Source organism: Hippocampus guttulatus, chromosome 8 (genome assembly GCF_054856545.1).
Source record: "Hippocampus guttulatus isolate MCC_2025c chromosome 8, RoL_Hgut_1.0, whole genome shotgun sequence".
In the NCBI taxonomy this organism is placed as follows: domain Eukaryota; kingdom Metazoa; phylum Chordata; class Actinopteri; order Syngnathiformes; family Syngnathidae; genus Hippocampus; species Hippocampus guttulatus.
Window position 1 is genome coordinate 7605451 of NC_141268.1, and position 15258 is coordinate 7620708.

At 41.4% G+C, this 15258-nt stretch overlaps 1 protein-coding gene across 2 annotated transcripts in view; it reads right to left on the reverse strand.

Moving 5' to 3' along the window:
- LOC147200988 (plexin-A2-like) overlaps positions 1 to 15258 on the reverse strand; it is a 126669-nt gene that overhangs the window by 23162 nt on the left and 88249 nt on the right. For both annotated transcript variants that reach the window (XR_015101581.1, XM_086117424.1), the window contains exons 13-18: positions 11596 to 11747; positions 9043 to 9160; positions 7801 to 7937; positions 7253 to 7420; positions 3640 to 3733; positions 211 to 453 (exon numbers count right to left, since the gene is read on the reverse strand). Coding sequence is in view for 1 of the 2 variants with exons in the window: in XM_086117424.1 (XP_085973550.1) it covers positions 211 to 453; positions 3640 to 3733; positions 7253 to 7420; positions 7801 to 7937; positions 9043 to 9160; positions 11596 to 11747 (912 nt within the window). In the remaining variant the exon portion in view is untranslated. The remainder of the gene's footprint in view (positions 1 to 210; positions 454 to 3639; positions 3734 to 7252; positions 7421 to 7800; positions 7938 to 9042; positions 9161 to 11595; positions 11748 to 15258) is intronic.

Here is a 15258-nt window from a genome sequence, read left to right on the forward strand (position 1 = left end):
AACTATGTCAAAATTGGTTTGTCGATGAAACAGTTATTGCTGCGGTAGATCTGAAAAAATGGCAAACCTTACATCTTAAAATGTCGTGAGCGTCTCAACCTTATCCTGGACTAAACTTCAGTGTGAACCCCAAATCCTTACACCTCACCACTTAGCTTTACAGTCTTTGTTTATGTCATCAAATGACCAGCTCGTTCGCCGCTAACGTACCTTTAGGATTATGGGAGCGCCCGGTTTCTGCTCCAGGATGCCTGACAGGCTGAGGGGCTCCAGGTAAGGATTGGGATAGTAGACAAAGCTGCTGTTGCTGTAAGTGAGCAGTGCTTGAACATTGTTGAAAACGAAGCCAAACTCATCCACGTGCTTGACGCTGTCCGCTTGGCCATCGTCGTACTCGAACTGCAGCGACGGAGCAAAGCAGCTGATGGTGGTGGTGTTCAGCACTTTGCACACCTGCACACGAGTCAGATCCAAGTCCAAGTTACCAAAGTGACAATAGTTCCCACACTTATACACTAAATCAATTTTCCAAACCTCACTGCGCCATAATAAAAAGCTCATGCCGTGCCACCAAACAAAAATATTTGTAAAAGTATGCATAGTGAAATAATGGTGATCTCTTCTCAGTTTGCTGACAAATGTACATTTACCCAGGCTGAAATCTGGACCTGTTTAATGAAACACAAAGTTGATATTGTCGCAGAAAGCCATGATTTAATCTGTCGTATGAATGGCAACATTTGCATACACCGAATGGAAGTACCTTCTGCCACCTCATAGAAGGCCATTTAACTCTTTCATTCCACAATACGTACTTGTACGTCTTTTTAAAACTACCAAGGACGTACTTGTACGTCTACGTCTTTTTTTTTTTGCGTCATAGAGAGGAGGAGTGGCTGATGCAATCTGTGAATGAGAATAAGCCGTTTCCATTGTAAATCATGTAAAAAAAAGCGACCAGTAGGTGGCAGTGGTGCCTCAGGTGCTTGAAATGTATGTTTTTACAAAAAGCTCTTTTTCTCCGTTTTTTGCCCAGGAATCGCCATTTTCATGAAACTTAGCCATTTTATAATGCTGATTGCTGAAGAATGGAAAAAGATAGAAACATTTTTTTTTTCTGCTGAAAGAAGAGAGTCCAAACTTTATTTTGGTAGGCTCCGTGTTTATCTAGCATTAGAAGCAAATATTCTGTGGGCCAAATCCAGTAAAACGCTGGGATTGAGGGGGTACCTCCAGTGAAAATGGCTGGGATTGAATGAGTTAATAGTTTTGCCTGTTACTCCACATTGCTGGCATAGATACATGACCAAAGATGGATTTGTAGTTAATGCACAATAATTTCTGGAAAAGTGAAGTAAAATTGTATAATTTCCCACGGCACGCTAGTGTGCCTAGACACCCCGGTGTTGTCATGTTCTGTCTGTTTTGATTTTGTTTTCAGCCCCTGCTAGAGTGAAGGGAGTTGCCCTCCAGCAGGCACACCTGTTCCTTTTTTATAATCAAGGCTTGCCATGTATGTAAGGACTGCCAAGCTGCCTCATCTTGTCATATTATTGACCTGGCTTGCTGCTCATGTTTCGTTTTTGCTCTCTAGTCCCTCGTTTGCAAGTATTGATATTGTTTTGTCGTTGATCTTGTTCTTATTTTGTTTTGTGTAATTGGACTCTTGTCATTTCATTTATGTTCTCGGCTTTACTACTACCTTGCCTTTTGAAAGCGCTTTTTGTTTCATGCTTTGTTTTTCCTGGCTCCTTGTGAACAGCAGTTTCTGTTTATACTTTGTCGGTGCGCTTTTCTATAAATGTTTTTTGGGGAACAAAAACTCCACCTAGTTTTTGTTTGGACCTTGTCAGGTGTGCCTCATCACCCTTGTTGGGAATTACTACAGTAAACCCAATACAGTAAACCTTGTTGTCAAAAACTGTGAGTAATTGACCGCACTAAATATGGTTGGAATTGCCTACTCGTGGATTGTGAACTGTAAATACGCAGGTATTCACTCTAGTCATTATTGACAGAAAACCGGGTAAAAGGAGCACTTAGATTTTTTTTTTTTTTTTTTTTTAAATACTCAAGTTATTGAGAGTGACTTTCCTCTCTAGGTACACATTCATGCATGTTTCAGCCAACCTTCAGGCAGCCATTTCACATCGCACTGTCCTTTGTGTCAAAAACAATGGTAGCCAAATAGTAATGTGTTGTATAAACCTTTGATTTAAGTCTCTTGAGCAGTATATTCAAAAATCGGGCATTTGTATTGTATTGTGTCATATTAATATGTATGAAGTCAAGGTGACATCTGAGCAACCGTTTTGCAGAGCTGTCATGGTCGAATTTCTGATAACTGCCTCCTCAAAGGTATCTGTCACGGATGTTTTTATCACTAACTCATTATTTTCCTCATTAAACTACTCAAAATCTATCTGACCTTTAAAGTTTCATCTGTGCAGACTGAATTATAAGCGTCAAAGTGTTTTTTTTTCCAATTGTTATCTCGGCTTTTCCACCAAATGGTTTCAAGTCGCCATCTTTTTATTTCAAAGCATTTTTTTGCCATTCATGCTGTGTTTTAAAGATATTGACGATACAGCCGCCGCCCTCATTAAATTCGTCTGTGACCTTCTTTCTCGGCAGTTGATACATGTCAAAGGTCCACTCTAAGCCTCTCTCAGATCACGTCGCTGCCAGCAGTTCTGTCAAACATGCAATTTTAATATAGCAGCTCAAATCCCGGGCAGGCATCATTAACACACCATTTAATTGGCTTGGAGCAGAGTGCTGTCTACACACATTATGGTGCGGTTTATTTAGCAGGTTCTCTTACATTCATCGTGCATCTGTGCTCAGGATGAAAACTGCACTACACCTGAGGACTACCCTGAACCAGTCATGTGATGTCCACCGATTATGATCACCTAATGCCTCTGATGATATCCTTGTGCCAATTGGTTCTTGTGAAGTGATAAAGCCAAGCTTACCGTTGAAAAAAAAGAGTTTTCTGGATATAAAACATTACAGACATCATATTAAGTGCTATATTGCAATGAACCTGTACATGCAGCCTCTTTCTGACCACGAATATGGTGAACACCTTCACGCTTCGGCAAGCAAGACAAAAAAAACAATGTCAGGAAAAGCCCATGAGAACATCACTAAAAATGAGTGTGATACCCTTGCTTGAGACTATTAAATATAGTGTAAAAATGGTCAATTAATGATGCGTATAGCATTAAATAGGGAAAGTGATTGGAGTAAGGCCAAGAGTACAGTAACTGTAGAAGTGACGTGGGTTACTTGAGAAATTGGATGCAAGCATTGAATTGGCCTCGGGCAAATGAAATCTGCAGTGTAAATCCAGCCTTAGCTATGTTGTTAAAAATGATGAAAAAAAACTGTACAGTCACAATGTGACAATTCAGTTTTGTTCACTTTTAGTCAAGCCAATAAAAGACAAAACAAATCAAAGTATGAGAAAATACCAGCATGAATAAGTCAAATAAGATATAATGAGTCGTGCGGTGAAAGCCGGGCTTAGCAGTGAATCTCCCGCAGCTCGAAATCTCCTTCTATCATCACTGATCAAACATAAACAACTTCATTGGAAGTTCGGTGCAGCGCAATAGCCGATGCTTCACTCACATTGACAGATTCGTGGCCGGCGTATTTGACTCGGACTCGCGGCTCCTGCACCACGTCCAGGTTGGTCCCGGTTACCGTCAGTGTGGTGTGGCCACTACGTGGAAGGAAAGAGGACTGATTAGCGGTCTGAGTCATTCTGTTCCAAAACTCTTTCTCTAATTAGAGTGACTAACACAGATGGATGTCTTGCAAGCATTCAAACCCAATGTTGTCCTCCGAGCCGGCGAGAGAAGATATTTGAAGAAGCTGGCAAAGCGCTATGCTCTTTGTTATTGGGCAGGAGTGCCGGATCAAACGAAGTCAACCAGCGGGCTTCTATTTTTTTGTATTCAGTCACATGAATACAGGAGCTGCTTGTTTACATATTTGTAAGGACGCGATGAGGTTACAGTGAACGACTTTCTCTGATCTCTGATGCATGACCTGTGCGTGATCTTATATTGCAGCACGTGAGAATTCAAGCCGGAGAGGTGAATTAAACATTTCCACCCTGTCTTCTCGCACTTCAAAGCCTGAAGCTAAACTTGCATAGGCTCATGGTGGAACTGTGCGTCCAAGATGAGACAACACAGATCTCCTTGCGATAGGAAAGTGTCTCACTTTAGTCTTAATCTGTAGGTAAATAGGACAGGTTTCTAGCTTGTGAAAATGTCAACAATCAAATCGCATTTTGACAATTATTAGCTGCTAAACTACTATTTGATAAGTCAATTAACCCTTGCAGGGACCGCGGTTACTACAGTGGACAGCTTATCATGTTATCAGGTTACAGAGTGCATGAAAGGGTTCTGGTAGCAGCTGTAAACTAAACTGGAGGTGGATTCCACAGCTTGGAGCAATGCACGACTCTATCCACTTTAGTTTTATAATTTTATGTTTGGGACAAGTAGGTAAAAGGCAACCAGTTGGCCACAATGATGTAACCAGACAATAAAATAATATGATATTGTCAAGTAATGTTCAAAAATGGCTCAAGCCACCAGAGCCTTTGTTCTTTTAATGATCTTTACCACAGCAGTCATGTTTGAAATGGAAAAAAACAATCAATTGCAACATGCATGCTGGATAGAAAAATGCAAAACAGATCACTCCATTTTCAAGGGGCTGGCGTGTGTGTCAAGGAAGAACTCATGAAATGTTGCTGAGTAATTGCCCATTTCTTCACCGCATTTCATAAAATAAGAAGACTAACAAAGAGTGGCAAGCAACTACTTTTTTTTTCACTCACTTCACCCCTTGACAGACGATTGCTCTTTACTGTGCGATGTTGGTTATGCAACGGGCATATGTGAGATGAATTAAAAATGTCCTTTTGAAGGATGGTTTTCCCTCGATGTGTTAGCAGGCACAGATGTTTCTCAGTCCTGTTTGCATTCATAGCAAAAGAAGATGAGCATCATGAGCTATACATCTCATGTCACCTTTGCTGCTGTGTGGAAAATACATTTTGAGTGGGATAGCCTGAAATGAAAATCAATCAAGACCTTTTTACACGAGTCATGACTGCTTAACTTGCGCGATGAACCCAAATTTTGAAAGGTTGCCGTGACAGTGTAATTTCAACGCTTCGAAGCTTGGTCCCGTCATTCAGCGATAAGCGCACCTGCAGTCAGGTTTCTGACAGTAAAAGTCAGCAAATACGCTTCAGTACATGCTTTGAGATTGTCCCACCGAGGAAATGAAATGGCTTGACTCATCTACCTAAGCCGACTCGCCTTTGTTTTTGCGCCTCTCATGAACTTGGGGCCCGTTTTCAATTTGTCTCTTGCTCGTTTCGCCACGCTCCTCTAATCAAACAGCATATTCAGCATGCAAACATGAGTCGCGAGAGCCCTGCGGAGCCTCCTAAGCTACAACCATTCATGAAACGTTACACAACTAAAATTAGCACTTTGCCTGCGAGCACCGCTCGTAAATCCCTTTTGTGCAAGGTGCCCCTGAATTTTAGGTCTTCTGAGCTGAGCCTATCTGCCAAAACCTCCTTAAAAGTCAGAAGAGGTGGCAAGTAGGGGGGACAACCCATGATTTTGACAGCCCGTTAGGTCTAATTTGAATTTGTGTCTTTCAGTTATATTCATAACTCCAAAGTTGTCGATGTTTGATTGAAACAACATGAGGTTGATAACCTGAGATTGTCATCTGCAAAAAAAACCAAACCAAAACATGGTGTTTATAACCCAAGGTTGTCGACACTTGGTTAATTAAGTGATGGCAAATTGGCCTCTCATTTCAGTCTTTTTTTTTTCATGATTTTGTCAGTCACCCACTCATTAGCATCTCAGTTGGACCGGTAAAAAAATCAATTAAAAAAATCATGACTTTGTCAGGCATTTGTGCAAAACATTACAATCATAAAGCAAGGTGTGGCCGGGTGGTTAGCGCGTCAACCTCACAGTGCGGAGGTACCGAGTTCGATTCCAGCTGCGGCCTTCCTGTGTGGAGTTTGCATGTTCTCCCCTTGCCTGCGTGGGTTTTCTCCGGGTGCACCGGTTTCCTCCCACATTTCAAAAACATGCATAGCAGGTTGATTGAACACTCAAAATTGTCCCTTGGTATGAGTGTGAGCGCGGATGGTTGTTCATCGCTGTGTGCCCATGCGATTGGCTGGCAACCGGATCAGGATGTCCCCCGCCTACTGCCCGAAGACAGCTGGGATAGACTCCAGCAACCCCCGCGACACTTGTGAGGATAAAATGGATGGATGGGTGGATGGATAAACCAAGCTTGTTGACTCTTAGTAGCCATTGGTAATCTCAGTCAACCCCATTTCCACGTTTTCTTCGTGGCTGTCAGTGATCTGCTGAAAACAGGTCCAACTTGACCATTTTTTTTTGTTCTTGACTTGGTCACCTGCGCAAAATATTTACGTTTATAATCCAAGATCGATGACACGTAGATCGTTGAAACAGTTATTAACAAATTGTGCTAATATATTTTTTACGGTTACTAATTCTGTTTTTTTTTATTTTCATATGTTAGTGTCCTGACAATCAGATTTAGCAACGTTAAGCGTATACAGCTCTGTCGCTGGCTCGTTTTTGTATCATGGGACAGACACAACATGCTATTAGCAATAGTGTCCGTAACTAACAAGAAGAATGCACGCTTATGGTGCATGTCTTGGAAATCAAATCATTTGTAAGGCATTTATTTTGAAGGGTAATGTTGGGTTTGAAAGTTAATGGAAAAAAAATCTGTCATAGTTTGTAGTATATTTATGGTTGAAACTATTAATATAGGCAATAATTAAATAAGATTTAGTGGGCGTCAATTACTTTTTCACTATTTGCGGAAGGGCCTGGTCTCAATACAAAGTAAATGCACTTATCATTTTTATTGGTTTAAATTTCATATTGCTACATCATGAACATATAACAGTGATAATTTTGGCCACGATGACTGTGATATAAAATCTTAATACCGTTTCATGCCAAGTGGCCATAGGAGGTTTTCAGTGGACATGTCAGCTTTTTTTTGTGTTCTGTAAAGAGCACATTTGTAAACCACCGTTGACGACGTTTGTATTTGAAACATGTATTTCCATTGGGCATCAGAAGTGCCCCCCCTTACTTTGAATCGGACAGCTATGTTCTGGTGTGGTTGTGAGAGTTACCTTGCAATGCTCCACAGGGGCTCAATGCGCTGCACCGTGGGGTCTTGTATGTACTCAAAGGACAGACTACCAAGAACCTTTGCTCGGTCCACCCTCAGACCGACTGGCACCGGCCCTGCTCCGGTCATTGACGGAGCAGAAAAGCAAACCATCTCCGATGTGGTCCTCCTGTTGAGAGGGGGGGGGGGGGGGGGGCAAAAAGGAGGATTTTTCTCCCCCAGCTTTGATAGTGGTAAATCCTTCAGTTAACACAGATATGAGTCTAGTACTTGTGTGAGGATAGGATTCATTATAGCCTGTCCCATCTACTTCTTATTACTGACACATTAGGGATGGAACGATGTAATTAGATGGCGCTGGAGCTAATGGCCCCTCGCCTCACCCTCTTGACTCACTGTGAGGCGTTTTTAGCTTAAAGTAGGCAGGCACGATAATACCCACCATATTCTCATCTCAATGTGTATTTTTTGTTCCTGTTACTTTTTCTGACTGAGATTTGTTGTCAACAAAATAGAAACAGAAAGAAGTATAGCATATACTTAGCGCACCTGTACAGCTCGCATGTTTGGTTGCCAAAGTAAACAGTGACAGAGCTGCCAGCGCCCAGGTTTTCTCCGACAATAGTGACCTTGGTGCCCCCAGATTCCGGCCCTCTGTCTGGGGTAAGCACCAGCATTGAAGGGGTCTGTTGAGATCCAAAAATCAAAAGACTTTGTTTAATATCTGGTTTTGAAGCCCCATCTCACCACCAAACCTATGAGTTCAATTCATTCTGTGACCAACCTGGTCACTCAATATATTCATACAGCAAATTTCCCCCATTAAATTATTGAAGTGCCATTCATCCATTCCACCCCCCCCCCCCCAAAATCCATATTTTTTTGTTTTTAAATCAAGAAAAATAGCACTGAATTGTATTTTAACAATTAAATTGATTAGTTTTATAAAATGTGTGCCTCTCTCAATTAAAAACATTTCGATAAGCAACTCGGTATGTGGGTGCGACACGATTTGAGGACGGTACATTTTAAAGTTGAGCAATTTGGTTTGCTTTGATGCACTCATCTTTTTAATTAAAATCAGCTTTTCAAAATGAATTTTATTTTTCGTTACAGCCCTATTCATTACTCTACTACTGTAGTATCCGTGTTGAAAGTGATGTCAGCAGCTGGAGTCAGCTTGGCTGACTACCCTGCGTGTGAGCTGTGGATGTGAGTTGTGGCCTACAGCAGCTCATTGCAAATGTTCTCGTTTCGCTTCGCTCAAGGGGCAGCATTGCTGAGGCTCGCTTATGCCTCAAATTTTCATAACAAAGCCCAAATTCAAACAAGTGACACCTCGTTGGCTCTCAATGTACTCAAATTTAGTTGGTGTGAAATCTGACTCTGTGAAATTGAACACAAAGATATTATTCTATCTATCGCTGGCATAGATAGATGAATGAAGTTAAATTATTTGTTATAAATGAATACATAAACAAACAAATAAATAAAGTGTCGCAATTAAGTGAAACACTCAATGCTCCAATGTGCTGTGAGACAGCGGCAGGTTATCATTGCAATAACAGACCAGTCTGCTGTTAAAGAGGCAGATAGCAAAAACAATGAAGATTCCGACCACCCTTCCCCACGCCCTCCGATGTCTTCAGAAAGCCATTAAATAATTATTATTAGCACACAGACTAATGCGCAAGATCTTTATGAACAAAAGCTCCTTAATCAAGTCTTCTATTGTCTGTTTCTCCATTTGATAATTTCAGATTGAATGGATTAAATGGAACATTGAATTACCACAAAAGAGTAGAGCTGCTGGGACTGTGCGCTTAGTTCCGGCCTGCATTCGCCCACACAAAGCTTGACTGGGCCCGGTTCGCTTCCTCTCGGAGCGGCGACCATCTCGCACACGATCCTGGCACATGGAAATTAATTTAAAGGTATATACAAAACGGCAGGCATAAAGCAACAAAATTCCATGTTTAGTGATGTGCACATTGCAATTGTCTAAACGAGGTTAAAGGTATCAGAATCACATGCAACAGGCTGGAAACCTTAATCCACTTTCAACACCCTAATCCTGGTTTGAAACCACATCCCCTGATCGACACGCTAATTTGAAACCTAAAGTTGAAGCCCTCACACTCTTCATTTAAAATCCTCTCCCAATCCTAATTCGAGCTGGAAAGCCAAATTTGAAACGAAACTCTAAATTTTAAACCTGGTTTAAAGCTCTACTTTGAAACCGATGTTTTGTCTTGAACCCTTACTTTGAAATTTACCCTGTCTTGAATCCTAATCCTGAAATCCTGAGTCAGACTTGAAACCCTAATTATTTTTGGAGAGCTCTAATTTGAAACACTAACCCAGGCTTGAAATGCGAATCGTGTTTTGAAATTTTACTTTAAATCCCTAAACCTGTCTTGAAGCAGTAATCCTTTTTCAAACTCTATTTTGAAATGCAAATTTTGTTTTGAAGCCCTACTTTCAAACTAATTCATTCTTGAAAACCTAATTTGAAACACAAACCCAGTTTTGAAAGCCTGATTCAAAACTTTCACTTTATACCTTCACGTTCATTTGGAACCCAACTTTGAAACGCTAGTTTGAAATCCTGACCCAGACTTGAAATCCTAATATTAACCCAAAATAGGTTTGAAACCCTAACTTTGAAACCGGAACCGTGGCTTGAAACTTTAATTTGAAAACATAATTCTGTCTTGAAACTTTACTTTGAAACCTTAACCCTGGCGAGAGACAGTCATCCTTTTTCATATATGACTTTGAAATGCCGATTTTGTTTTGAAACAAATACAATAAACCTAATTTGAAACACCAACCTTTGTTTGAAGCCTGAACTGAGGTTTGTAAACCTAATCCTGCCTTGAAACTTTACTTTGAAACCTTAACCCTGTCTCCAAACACTCATCCTGTTTTAAACTTTACCATTTTGTCTTGAAATCCTTCTTCAAAATTGACAGTCTTAAAATCCTAATATTAAAGCCTAAACCTTGTTTGAAACCTGATCTCAGGTTTGAACCCCCAAGTTAATTGAGGTCATAACCCCCGTCTTGAAACCCTAAACCAATCTTGAAACCCTAATTTGATACCTTAACCACAGATTAGGTTGAAACCCTCATTTGAAACCTACCTGGAAACTCGAACCCATGTTTGGAGCCAGTTTTCAAGCGCCCTTACTTTGAGAGTAAAAATATTGTAATTTCAAACTCTTCCTCAGGACACAGTTCTGTTTGTTGATGGTTAATGTCAGCAAGCGGCACGGTTGACTTTACACAGCATACTGAGTGAGTGTCACATTATTTACAAAGCAGGCTTGCTCTCACCAAGCCACATCACGGTTCCCCATTCCAAACAATACTGTGGCAAACCAAATTGAATACGATTTGGCGGCTGTTGATGCACACAAAACCCCCCCAGGAAAAAAACACATTCCCAGGGGGCCGCCGGCTGCTCTGATTGAGGCTGCTTTCATAAAAGTTGCGGGTCAATTTAGGGGACCATCTTTCTTCCGAATGGAAAACAGCTCCACAACTCAGATGACAAACTGCACCACCACTCTGCCCCCCCCCATCTGCAGCGCCATTGTCGCCCACTATTACCTGCTGTTGTCCTGACAATGTAGCAGTTACCACAATAAATCTGTATTGTCTGCCGGGTCAATAAAATAAAATGTCCCATGAATATGCCATTAAATAAGTGACCCCGCGTTGAAAATAATGTCTCTTATATCAGTGCTGTCTTCTTTTAGAGCGCATATTGAATCGTGAGTTTTATCTTTTCCTTCAACATGTTCTTTTAATTTTTTATTTTTTTAAATACAAGGATATAAATGATAAAGCCTCGCCGTGTGAGCCCAATCACATTACATGGCTGCAAGAGAAACACATGGCCAACAGATTGTCCCTCCAGTCAGTGACATGCCGCGCATTTCAATTACAGCTTAGCCGGCAGCCTCCAAACAGCAGCCAGCAAAAATGCCGTCTCTTCCCGTTGGCTCTGACTGCACCATACCCTGAACTAGCCCCGCCTCTGACGACAGTCCTAACAAGCCCACGTGGAAAACATAAATGCACAGATTGATTACCAAGCTTTAAAATAAGGGTATCCAAACTATTGCCCCAGGCCATTTGCAGAGAACAGTCCATTCCCCCCACCCCCCAGGGAGCTTTTCTCGATATGCAAAGATGCAAAAAACAAATGAAGGGGTATCAACATTTCTCTTCCTAAAGCTTAATGAAGATAATTCTGTTTTTGAAGCAAGAATGGTTTCCTCCGGTTGATGCTATTCAAGGGCCGATTTCTGATCAGCTCAAAAAGCAGCTCCCTTACTGTTCGGCAGTGATGTAGCCCTCCTCCTGTGGGATGCACTGGACTCCCGCCACCTGCACATTACCCTCCAGCTCGGAGAAGGACAGCCCAAGATTCAAGCCCTGGATGGTAACTAACGTGCCGCCCTCTAGAGGTCCAGAAACTGGGCTCACCTATCAAAGGAAAACAGAGACAATGTTTCCTGAATTAAAACATTTACTAGGTGCCTTTATACAAATTAATGTACCCTCCCCAAAAACGTTAAAAATTCTTCATGTTAATAAACCATAATCCTGTCACAAAATACGATCTCAAAACACTTTCAATAATTTCAAAGTAGGCATGAGTGTCGCCTTTGCAACTCATGAACACACCAGTTGTCATTCATTCACGAGACCTCCGTCATTTGTCAGCTTGTGCTTTTTAATATCGACTCAGCGAAGCAAAACCACACGAGGTGAAGTTTCGCTTACAACCCCCGGCTAAACGTATCTCCCACCCAACAGTCAAAAATCTGGAACAGTCATGATGTATCTCTTCACTGTACTTCCTTGACACCAAGTGGCAACAGAAAATTCGCAAAAACTGCGATAATTGTTCCACAAAATCAGAAGAAGCCGATGCAATGTAAGCATACAATGATGCCGAGGATTGCAAAGCAACCAGAAGACATTTGTGTGGATGGACGATAGGGTAGAGTTTTTGGTTTGGAACGAATGCCTTGATCACCACTACGGTAAAGAATATCTGACCTGCTGATACACAATTGTTTACTTTCTCATGTAGCAGTAAAGGCTGTTCAGTAGGAATGGGCAGGAAGTAAAGACATACACGGTTGACAGAAAGTTATCCTGGATGAATTACATTCATATCCATCCTCTCATATGTCCATTAAGTCACACTGTCTGTAAAAATATCTTTGTCAGTAAGATTTAGATACATGCTCTGACTGCAGTATTAGTTTGTTGCTGCCAAAAATGCTGATACACATTTGTTGTCTTGTTTTGGGTCGACTACATCATCTTGCAGATATTGCAGTTTATACTGTAAACGCACTTTGCACGTGCCAGTCTCGGGTTCTTTGACCCCCATTTCTGTTGATGCAGTGTCGAGCACTGGTGAAATTCCACTGCCATGATTTTAAGAGGAATGGGGGAGTCTGCTCGTTCCACCCCATTTCAGCCATTTCTCCCTGCGCAAGGTCTAGAAATATCCCAAAAAGTAGAATACTCTACAAATGCACACAGTTATACTCCATTTTGCGCAAGACTTGGGCTCTGCATGAAAATAGGGCCAATGATGTGTTGGCAGATTTCAGAGACCCAACTATTTGTATGCAATTTCTAAAAACTTTAGTTTTCATAACATACCCCTCTTTAATAAAATGAATATGTACTCCTTTCCAATGTTCAAGTCAAACCTTTCAGCTGCAAACTTTTTGGGGGCCTGCACAGCAGATTGGTAGCAATGTCACAGCAGTGCTTTCCAGTGGAACACTACACTTGCTTCATTTTTCCATGCCTCCTTAGCAAATGCTATTAATACAAGTGGTACATCAAAGGCCCACAGCTCTTTGAAGTGCCAGCTCCGCACCATCTTCGGCGCATGACCCGCTTGCCACCCTCGCGTGAAAAGAACTGCGGTTTGTGACACAAGATCTGTCAAGTGTTTCGTAAATAACCCGATTTCAACAAAGCGTCATAAGGGTGAATTCAATGACTGCTTGATCAGATCGACAAACATCCTCGCCCGGGTGATAATGTACAGTACACTTGAGCCATTTGCTATTAAGACTACTTGAACATCTTTCAATAGAGTGCATGTGTGTTTGGAGGTCACAGTTCCACTTGGCCCCTGATGCAAGTAGACAACTAAAACCTATGTCGTATTTTCACTAGACTATGGCAGGCCTTTGTTTGACGAGAGCCTAATTAAAATTTCTTTCAAGTGTCATGGTTCGTCACACGGCACCAACGAACTCTGACAATCATGCGAGCAGCTCTTAATATTTAATCATGAGCATGCTAATGCATATGCTCATGACACGTGATCCTTATGGAGAATGATGTTTACCTCGTGAGGCGTCTTCCGCTACTGTGTTAGCATTCACAATTCATTGAGTCACACACAATACAATACAATACAATACATGCTGATTTATATAGCGATTTCACAACAGCGGCAGCTGTAACAAAGCGCTTAACAAAATAGTTAACATAAAGTAAAATAATAAACACAACACATAACATAAAACACGGACAGTCGTGCAGTCCTAACCACTTTTCCGTCACACGCTTTGTTGTTTGAAGCAGTGTGAGATGAAAGAGGAGAGAATCAAAATGTCCTTTATCCAGTGGATCAGCGACGTCATGCTCAAAATGTGCACACGTCGGCTACAAGCTAAGTTTCAAAGTCAACAAGAAGCTGTAGCATCCATTGACGAAAAAAGAGATTGGTTCACTTCTCCTGTCCCATGGAAATCCATTTCAATTCCAAGGGGCGACTCTCGGTTCCAAATACGCATCGGCGCTCTGCGCCGACGCTCCTTTCTCCCCATCCTCAACTTCAGCAGCCATCCATCCAGCCGCACCAACGCCGACTGTCCAACAGCGCCGACATCTCCACTGAACAAATCGGGGTTGTGAAAAACGCTGCCCATTACAGGCGCAAAAAACACAAGCGCCCCAGGTCTGTCCAGCACCGACAGTCAATGGCGCCGACATTCCTCCCAATCAAATTCTGTGCCGGTACAGGCGTGCTGCCGAGAAGGCGCAACCACCAAGCACAGATACTTCTACTTTGATGAATGTCGTGGCCAAAAAACGCTGAAAACAGTCCATATCAGGTCTACACGATGAAACAACAAACAACATGTGACAAAACAAAAAGACAAAAACAACAAAAAAGAACAAAAAAGCAAGCCTCTTGAAGAGCACTTGCCGAAGGCTGCCTACTCGGGCACCATCTTGGAAAAAAAACAAAAAAAAACAACCTACACACCCACAAAAGCTTCTGAGATCCCGAAAAAATTGGTTTGCTCTGGCATTCACATCTCTTTTTGATGAAAACCGCAGATGGGGAGAACTGGACTGGTGAGTGCTCACTCCACTTTGAATACGTGTACATTCCAAAAAGTCCTCACAACAGCCATTAATCCTGATTTGCTCATTTTGATTTTAAAAAAAATGCATGAATTGTTCCATTCGTTTTTATTTTGTTGGTTAAAGATTTTTTTTTAAATATTGTGTTGGAGCTAACGTTGCTGAGCTATTTGTATTTATTTTTCAATGTTATTAAATTTTAATTGGCAGTATCATATACAGTAGTTCAATTCACCCTCAAAAATGATTTCAATTGAAATACAGATTCCCTATTTGTTTGAATTTCATGCAAATATTTTGTTACAGACAAAAAAAGTTCCTCATTGCTGTAATATGTCCATATTTCCTCTTCAAATGTTTTGTTCTTCCTGGAGGGACGTAACGGAAAATAACTGAGAAGCACTGGCTGAAGGCAAAGCTATGTGGTTCTTTTAAATAGACGTTATTCGTTTTACAGTATGTTGATAGTAAAGCTGCCAAACAGCTCGAATCCTCTTTTTCAAAGTGTTGTTCACTATCTTCCGATTTGCTGCCTGTTGTGAAGTGAACTTAGTTAACTGCAACCATATCAAGCTCATATCTA